General features: G+C 37.8%; 1 protein-coding gene and 1 pseudogene across 1 annotated transcript in view; both read left to right on the top strand.

Annotated features, from left to right (window-relative positions):
* The window catches only part of LOC138016791 (glucosamine-6-phosphate isomerase 2-like), an 8,870-nt pseudogene extending 7,263 nt beyond the window's left edge, over positions 1 to 1,607 (top strand).
* Positions 1,608 to 6,632: 5,025 nt separating this feature from the next.
* The window catches only part of LOC138015987 (potassium voltage-gated channel subfamily H member 6-like), a 26,174-nt gene continuing 22,806 nt past the window's right edge, over positions 6,633 to 10,000 (top strand). The window contains exon 1 of the mRNA XM_068863144.1: positions 6,633 to 6,674. Coding sequence (XP_068719245.1) covers positions 6,648 to 6,674 — 27 coding nt within the window. The 5' untranslated portion in view covers positions 6,633 to 6,647. The remainder of the gene's footprint in view (positions 6,675 to 10,000) is intronic.

The following is a 10,000-nucleotide window of genomic DNA, read 5'->3' on the forward strand; positions in this document are numbered from 1 at the left end:
TGTTCATTTGCAGAAGTGTTAAATGAGTTTGTTAATTCTCTGACCACACTTCAGTACAAAGAGGAGTGTACAACAGAGGAGTGGTGTTATTTAGGGAGCAGGAATGGCTCAGTGGCCCACCAATGTGGCGTGGGTTATGTAGATTCCCAGGCTCGGCAGCATGAGGGTTGAGTTTGCTCTCTACCTAAATACTCCAAGAGGTTTTTCTCTAAGTACATTTACTTTTCGGTTTTGCACTTTCCTCAAAAAACAGACCTATGATTTGATATGAGTTGAGTTGATTTGATTTCTGTATAGTGTCTCCAATTATTATTAGTTCCCCAGTGCTAAAAATACAGTTGGCACTTAAATAAAGCTCATTATTATTATTAGAGCGAGTTTCAATTGAGTGTCGTAAAACCAAAACCAAAGTAAGTACTTTGGGCAATCAAAAAGGACGGCGACAATCCAGTAAACTAATCAAAGCTCAAAGTAATTACAAGTAGCCGATACAAAGCGCGCGATAATGTGCACACGCGAGCCACGATTGATTTTTGTTGATTGGTTGAAAAAGTGATGTGAGAACTTTGAACCAATCACTGAGAGAAGTAAATGCAAAGCCAAAGCAATTCGTGATTACTTTTGACACTCAATTGAAAACCGCACTATATTGCTGATGTTATTATCATTATTATGGCACTGACAGAGCAGTTGAAAGTTTAGTTGGTTTCGTTTTTTTCAGGTTCTTATTTTAATCAGTGGTGTTAAGAAGGCTCATGCCCTTCGTCAGGCAACCGAGGAAGGTGTAAATCACATGTGTACTGTGTCAGCATTTCAGCAGCATCCTCAAACAATTTTTGTCGTGGATGAAGATGCGACAATGGAGTTGAGAGTTCGGACTGTTAAGTACTTCAAAGGCTTGATGGATGTTCACAACAAGCTCGTCGAAGACCCACAGGATCCTACTGCTCCACCAAGTGCAAAAAAGCTGAAAACTGATGATCGTCTGTAGAAGATTTGAAGAGTTTAATCTAAAAGATAAACAACAGTGAAAAGAAAGGAAGTGTTTTCATAGATTGGAAAGAAATCGCCTTTCAAATCTTTCAATGATCATAATCTCTGAAATAACACAGGTTTCAACAACTAGAGGAGTGGCTTATCAGAAAGATTAATTCTACAACTCTGTTTCATGTAATGGCAATATTATGGCACCAAATAAACCATCAATAATTGCTTAACAAGATGCTTTTATCAATGTGACGTAATACGTTACCATGGCCACAAAAGAGCCATCTAAAAGCAACCTATATTTTGCTGCTGAAAAGTGCTCAGCAGGCTGAGATGAAACTCTCTGCAAAGTTAGAGAAAAAAAATTTCCTGGAGCGGATTCAGAGCCACCTTAAAATTTTCCAGTTGTGGAGGTTGCTATGAATTTTCTTAACTTTGCATAGTTGTTATTATTTGTTTATTTGTTGAGGGTTGTTATTGTTGTTTATTTGGTACCATAACATTGCTGTTACGTGAAACAGTTCGGTAGATTGAATCCTTCCAAGTAGTACTAGCTTGCAAAGCAGGCTCTTTTGTTGAAAATGGCGCACGGTCGACATATAAGGGCTTGGTTAGTTTCCTTTCAAAAACTAGTAACCAAGCCCTTATATTTCGACCGCGCGCCATTTTTAAAGGAAGAGCCTGCTAAAGTTGCACAGTTGGTTGAACTGTGTTGAAACATGCGAGCCGCCTTGAATTTCGATGCATAATAATAAGCTACTTCAGAGTTTCAAAAAAGACATGCGCATGTCGGGATAATAAACAGTAATATATTAAAAATACAAAAGCATTTTGAACGAAAATTCCTGTAACTATTTCCATAACGAAGAAAATTGTTCGTCGGGTTTATTCTGATATGCATGTGTTTCTTGATTCTCCTAACTGGTTTACATGAGGAGGTTTTTGATTATCATATGTCACAGGGTGGCTTTTTTATGTTTACAGCAGTGGGATTTGTCACAATGTGGTTTGATTTTACATCGAGTAGGAAAAATAATCTATTTTTGAAAACAACTTTGTTCGTTTGCTTGAATTGAAATGAAATCTTAACAGTGCAAAAAGTACAATGGGGAAGATATCTGTTTATGAACATTGGCTCTGGTTGGCACATTAATGACAATAGGTGACGTCAACTATATCTTCGCTATACCTTTGAAAGGAAGATAAGAAAGCGAAGGGAAAGCGTTTGTGTCCGAAATAAATGAATTTCAGACTCAGTCCACGCGTATCCAGATATATTCGAAAACGGACACTTTTTCCTCCGTTTTTGTCTCCCGTCCACGGGAATACGAGACCAGTTGTAGATTTTTGTCAAATGGGGGTGAATCGTATTCGTGTGGACCGGTGAAAACATGATGACATCATAGGTCGTGATCAAACGAAGAGCGCATGCTCTATAGCTTGAGGGTAGCGTTTTCAATCGTTTTTTTGCGTATTCTTGTTGACCGGTAAATACGATTCGAAAACGCTTCGTGTGGACGCAGATTTTTTTTTTTCATAAACGAAGGAAAGCAATTCCGTTTTCGAAAATACCCGCATACGTTTGGAAGGGGCTTCAAAACACGGACGCCGCAATCTTGAATGATTGTAATTACGTGTTACTCTCGCTCACTTGTTACAGCCAGCCCTGCAACTTGTATCACAACGACTTTTTGACATGTTGCCTTTACCTCGTGTGATCATCGAAAACGAGGTAAGTTGCGCATGGTTGTATGAATCGCTGCTTGCACAACAAAATTTCGACACAAGTTGCAATTAAATAATTGCATCCCGCACTTAGATATCTCTCGTTTTTTCTACTTCCAATGTAGTCCAGTTACAGTTTTTTCGGGTTTCTAACAAAAAGTGACTTTTGATATCTACATGTTTAGATACTGCTTGCTTGCATGCGCTCTCTTAAATGAGCAAAACAAAGGACCAGACCTCCTGAGTATTATCACATGATCTGTATTTGGGAAAAGAAAATGTACAAGCGAAAAAGGTCTATTAGGAACAAATCCTGTGTAGAAACTATGTTGTAAATCTGGAGACTGAGACCGCCTCTTTAACTTTCTGGTGGTGCGAATTCCTGTGAGTAGAGTAGTATTCTTGTGTTCCGAGAGCATACACGTAAATTTCTCAAAGAGCTATTTTGGAGCATAGACTACAAGACGTCCCTCATTCTTTAGGAAAAGACAGGCACGAGAAAAAGTGGGCGCGCGAAATCTGAATTCGAGGAGGAATCAAATCCAGATTTAGCGCGGCCATTTTATACTCGTGCCTGTCTTCTCGCGCTTGACTAACAAATCGGCGAAAGAAGGACTGCTCGTTGTTTATTGGGTCCAAGCAACGGGAAAACTTGAACACCATAATTTTAAACAACTGTCTATTCGACCTGCGACCACCACTTCTTTTTGCGCTCGCCCTATTCTCGCGCGGCCGAAAAAAAAAGAGTTCGCTCATCGCCCGCTGGAAACGCTTTGCTATGCAGGCTACGACCCAACTAATCACAGACAGCCGCGCAGAACGATTTGTTTCCTTTAATTTACTAAACCGGCACGTGCTGGTTTTAGGTACCAGAAATTAAAAAATAAGCAGGTGAAGGTTGCTTGCTGTTTCCTTTATTTACACGCCGTCACTGTCAATGTTTACATGTAAGTGTATTTAACAAGTTGAATCGAAGTTGAATCAATGCTGAATGAGTTTAAAAGCGTTTATTTAAACTTTGCTTCAACAGCTATTTAACATTTCTTAAAATTGTTATTATATGAGTTACGATACTGCTAAAACTTTAATGCATACATTTGTTACTTCTCGGACTGATTCATGTAAAGCACTTTTGTTTGCTTTGCCTAACTTTCTTATTCAGCGTTTGCAATATGTTTTAAACTCTGCTGCTCGAGTTATAGCTCGTTCTCGGAAATTTTATCATATCACACCGTTACTGATAGAATTACATTGGTTACCAGTAGACCAGAGGATAATATTTAAGATTTTATTATTTACGTTTAAAGTAGTTAATGGTTTATCACCTAGTTATTTCAGTGAATTATTAGAAGCCTATGTTCCAAGGCGTATGGTAAGATCGTCTACGCAATTGCTCCTGCATGAGCCCAAATTTAATATCAAGACGTATGGCTCACGTGCCTTCTCTGTTTGTGCACCTCGATTATGGAATAGTCTTCCTTTGGAAATTAGGAGGTGCATGTGACTCTATTGACACTTTTAAGAAGAAACTTAAGACATCTTTTTAAGAGCTCATATTTTTGTTAGCTATGAGTACATATTTAAATATTACTAATTATTGATTTTTAATATTTTATATTTTGTATTATCTTATTCTTTTATTTGTATATTAGTATAAATTGGAAATTATTATTACGATTATTATTTTTGGAACTTGTAAAGCGCTCTTGGACATTGTAATGTAATCAGCGCTACATAAATAAAGTGTTATTATTATTATTATTATTATTATTATTATTATTATTATTATTATTATTATTATTATTATTATTATTATTATCGTGGCGAATGTCGAATGAAGTTGATGCGGTTCACCCTTGGTATGTTCCGATTGCGCTTGGCACTTTTTGAGCACTTTCTCGAATTTGGATACCTTTCCAGTATTGTTGAGCACTTTATTTCTTTTTGGGCAAAATTTGAGCATTTTTTCGCATTTTAGGCAACATTTAAGCACTGTTTCCAATTTCCCACATGTTTAAAGCACTACTTTGTCTTCGAAACGTTTTCAGTAAGCCAAGTTATTCTATTATCACAAACTTTAATAATGGGACCTTGTCGCCTGACTGTCGCCATGTAAATGCTCTTGCAATTATCGCTGTTCAGTGCAGCAGCTGACGAAAACTTTGTTTGAGATTGTGATTGGAGCTTCCGTTGACGCTTCGATATCATAGAACGAAAAGAGACTAAAACGTCGAACTTCACATGTGCCGAATCTAATGCAAATGAAAGAAAACAATAGATTTTTCTCAGTTGCATTAGATTCGGAACATGTAACGTTCGACGTTTGAACCGGGCCTCATATAACAGTTGTACGGTCCATACATTTCTGTGACCCGGTGGGAGTTCTTTAGAAACTATGGTGAAACTGAACTTGACGGTTGAGGGACTAGGCTGAGTCGGTCTTGGGTTTACATCTTAATAAAGAATTTTTGTGCGAAAAACATTGGTGGTTTACTTCCGTGGTCACCTTTTAGACAAGAAGAATATGAACATCTGCTTGGAAAAAATTCAAGATTATTAGCGATTTTCGAGCACTATTTCCAAATTTCAAGTACTTTTTCAAAAATTCAAGCACCATTTTGAGCACTTTTTGGCGATTTTCCAGCGTAATCGGAACATACCTAGATTGCTCCCCTCTTTCAACACTGTTGGGTATGCGCGTGCGCACTAATCGGTCTCTCGATCTCCCATTCTCGTTCCCAGATCACATCGTTTCTCTTAGCCGGCGGGGCCTTCGCACAAAAAAACGAAAGCCCCTGAGCCCGGTTGTTCGAAGGCCGATTAATTTAATCCAGGATTAGCGTAGACTTTTGTTTCACGTTTTCAACTTTTTGGTGAAAGTTTCTTTCGCTTATTTTTGTTTTTCAAGATTCACTTCTTCTGATGTAAAGTTTTGCCAATTATCAACGTTGAACAGCTCATCTGCGCTTGGAAGTAGAAAAATAAACTCCTTGGTTAATTTTTAATCTGGGATTAGCGTTAATCGGATTTTGTACAACCGGGCCCTGGAGGGATAGTAAATTTAATATTTCTCATTGGTTTTTGAACCGAAAGTGAAAAAGGTCGATGTGGCGCGTCTGGTCGGTAAAATGATCGGAGTGTCTTTCAGTCTAAAACTACGATATTAGTGCGCATTGCTTCTTTCTCTTCGACACGGACGGACAGATCAGGAGCTTCAAGTTTTTACTTGTTACGTACCACCATTTAATTTAAGGCGCGTTCGATTGGCCCTATTTCGGTATAAGAATACGTGGAGTGATGATTAAAACGGTATGTTTGGCGCGTTTCGAAGCAGCAAGGATAATAAAAATATGTTTAAAATAGCATTTTAGCAGATACTTGACAATTTTAATGTGAATCTCCCTAAAAACAAAGAATTTCTAACTAATATTCCATGTATTCCTAATCCGCAATACGGTCAATCGAACGCATCTTTAGTTTTTATCCCCTGATACTGTGAAACTCTTAGCTCCATTTTTTTTTTTTTTTTTTTCATTTTCCGTTTTCTTGTATTGAGAACTTAAGTCGACTGATGTAGGAGATTCTAGCTTTTTTTATCGTTAGACGAGGAAATCAACAATCTCTAACGATTAAAATTTCTTGTTGCTTCGTTGAAGCGGCGTCTCTATGCACCAAACTAATTGGTTGGTTAAGATAATATCTCTTTAAGGCTTCAACAATTTTTTCCTTCTCTCCACAAGAAAACCGCTGCTTTAATGTCCAATCACAACATCGCCCAAAGAAGTAAAACAAAAATTATTCATGAGGTTTTTGTTCCCAAGAAGCTTTGTGTTCTCCATGTGAATGTATTCAGTACATTTGGTTTTTAAAGAACCTCGCTTGTTCAAAATTGAGCTCGATCAACTTTGGGCAAAAGAAGAGTTGTTTCACGAATTATGGGACCACCGCCTTCTCCAACAATGGTAAGATTTCATTCTTGATTTCCGGTTTGCGTACTTTGTAGATAATATCATCTTAACATCCCAAAAACATGGGATATTCAAAAATTTTGATTTGAATTTCGTAAACTAATTATTTCAGCTACCACGCAGTTCTGTACAATCTCTTATTTTATCCTCTTTAACTAGAAACGTAATTTGCATTCGTTGTTATTGAGCCAATTTCCGCATTTGTTTCATTTGTCGCCAATACAAACTAGACTGGTTTGCAATCCCCTCCCCTAACACAACACTTAAACCACTCAAACACAAACAAAACCCTCCACCGTTCCCGCCACCGATACACTACGGAGCTTTAGCAACGACAACGGCGACGGCAACGAGAACGTCACAAATTTGCATACAGTATTTAGTTGGCAAAAGCAATAGCTTTGCACGCCCCTCACGGGCATCTTTTCATTTTTGCCAGTCTATTTCTTTGCCGTCCTCAGCAAAACAACAACGTGAAATGACCCAATTTGAGGTTTTAGGGAGAACGTCAGCGCTTAAGGAAAAATTTTCATTTTCTCCCCTAAATTGAGCGCCGTCCATACCAGTTTCGTTCCGTGAGGGTTGCCACTCCTTTGTCATGTTAAAATGCGTGGAATGATCGCGAAGTGATTACAATAACGCGAATTCACATTTAACGACGACGTTCTCGTTGCCCTTGCCGTCGCCGTTGCTTAAGCTCACTACTGATGAACACATGACAACTGACACACGTTGATACTGTGACAAGACAACCCTTGAATGAGCACAAATGAGTGGGTTTTTGATTTATTTTTAGTTTAACTAGTATCTAAACCCGGTTTTTTATTATATTCATGACCGGGAATTAATGCAAAGTAAAAGGGACCAGCTGAAAATTGTTCAACCCAAAATAGTATTTTTAACCGCAAAATAGAACTCATTGTTTCACTTTACTCTAATCTTTGATATCGTCAATGGCGCTCACTGCTCCTAGTTAGTTTTTGATAATTATAAAAAAATGGTTCAAAATTCCTCTTAACCTTCAATGTTTGTTTGCACGTTTGTTTGTTTTTTTGTTTGTCTGTTCTCCAAAGCAGACCTTGACTCCTTTTTCTGGGAAAACTGAGTCATTCAAAAGTTATGTACCATGCAATTAGCGGTGAAATTAGCAGGCTATGCCGTGATGCCAGTATAGCAAGCTGGTTCATTCTTTTATTCTTCTTTCTTTATGAGATCTGCGTTATCGCATATTAGTATAATTACATAGGTGATTATTGAAAATTCTCTTATCTCCGCTGATTGGCTGCACTTGAGGCGATTATTTAACAATTAGACCCGTAGCTACGGGTCAATGAGGCGAAGCCCTTGAGGGCGAAGGGTCTAATTGTTTTAGTCGGGCAGAAAAGGTTTTTTAACAACGTTAGCAAATGCAAGTTGAAGAAATATTTATTTGGGAATAAAACGAAAGAAAGTGTCATGCGTTTCGTTACTCGAGGACTATTACTAATAGTCCGGGCCTCTAGTAGCGTAGCCAATGAAAATGCAGGATCTGCATTAGTCTACTAGTTGGGTGATACTAATACCCGATAATCACCGAAGAGATTTTTCTCAAAATGGCGGCAAGTCGTTTTGTCGAGGTGACAGATGAAGAAATTCATTGCTTTAAAGATAATGCATATTTTTCAAATAATAACCTATGTAGTTATACTATGAACAATTGTTCACCTCGCCTTCGGGCGAGTAATTGTTAATTATCGACTCCACAGACCTTGACGGCTAACGCAGACCACAGATCTTTTTAATTTACGATAACTTGTGAACGACTGGAAATGGGGTGGAGAACAAATAAAATTCTTACGTTGGAATAGACCGATTCGGCTAACTCAATGTTGTACCCAATTCAAATATCTCGGGGCTAATAATCTTTGTGTATTGCATTTGCATGATGATGTACGTAGCATTCATATTTAAATGATATGGAAATACTTGGAACAAAACATTTTATTCCCAAATGGTAGGATTTGGTATAGCATTGAGTTAGCCGAATTGGTCTATTACGGATTTGAAGCAAATTTAGTTGTCGGAAGGGAATCAATGCGATCTTAAATTCGATCTTACCGCAGCTGATTTGTAGAGCAGAGAGCATCATGGCTATGAATTTGATTACCGTTCAAGCCTAGATTATTTTACATGCTTCTTTGCAACTGTTAGACATGCTCCTTTAACCACGGTAATATTTTTCTAACACAAGAATCGCTTTGAATCTGTGGTCCAAATACATGACTTTCATACCTGGCCCGATGTGAAGGAAACCGGAATCCGGAATCCAGCAAATGTGAGGCTTTGGAATCCGGAATCCAGAGCGTGGAGTCCGGAATCGATTGTATGGAATCCAGATTCCACGGATTTGATTGCAATTCATGATCCATTTCGGTGGAACCTTTGAGTCCGGAAAATAGAATCCGAGGGCCGTCTGGATTCCTTTACATAGGGGTTAGTATATCCATCGTTCTATCAGCACCACTATTTTATAGTCTAAACGAAAAAAACTCAGCCTTGCATGGAGAGTCATATATAAAAAAGTAACTCGGCACGAAAATAATTACAACAATTTTAATTCTAGAATAACGAAACAGATGGCAGGGTTTTCACTCGATGGAGCTGTACATTCAATATTTCTAATCTCTCGACAAGAAGGGAGTAATTTTTTAAACAGATGGTCAACTTAACATGGCCAAACAACATTTACGTTAATAATGTTTAACTAATATAAGCCACGTGACACAAACGAGACACGAGCGCCCCACATGCATTTTGCCATCACTTTTAATAGGCCACAGGAAAACATGTCATCATTATTCATATTTAATAGAGGAGTTCTTATTTATCTACTCTTTTTCCAATGAACCCGTAAACAGATCTCTCAGTGATACTCAGAATATCTATAGCATCTGAGACAAACAGGAGCAAGATAAAATAAATTCAGTCTTCAATTCCTCTCAACATTTTTTAAATTTATCGATTTCAGTCGAAAATGGTTTTCAGAAAATAATATTTTTTACTACAGCTCATTCTTTCCACCTGCCATTCGTTCGTGACTACTGAGATCCAAAATAACCGCCACACTTTCCTTTTAGTTTAGTAATCTCATATACGACATCTGCTAAATGAGTCATTTCCAGTCGTCTTTCATACACTTCGGAACATTCTTGTTCCGTTTTTTACATTCATCTGATCTTCGTTGGCAATATTGTTTCATATTTTAAACTACACCAATACAAAATACGATTAAAGATGTGTACATATTGTGCAATGAGTTCCTAGACATATGTTTTTATCTT

The sequence above is a fragment of the Montipora capricornis genome, chromosome 9 (assembly GCF_036669925.1).
Source record: "Montipora capricornis isolate CH-2021 chromosome 9, ASM3666992v2, whole genome shotgun sequence".
In the NCBI taxonomy this organism is placed as follows: domain Eukaryota; kingdom Metazoa; phylum Cnidaria; class Anthozoa; order Scleractinia; family Acroporidae; genus Montipora; species Montipora capricornis.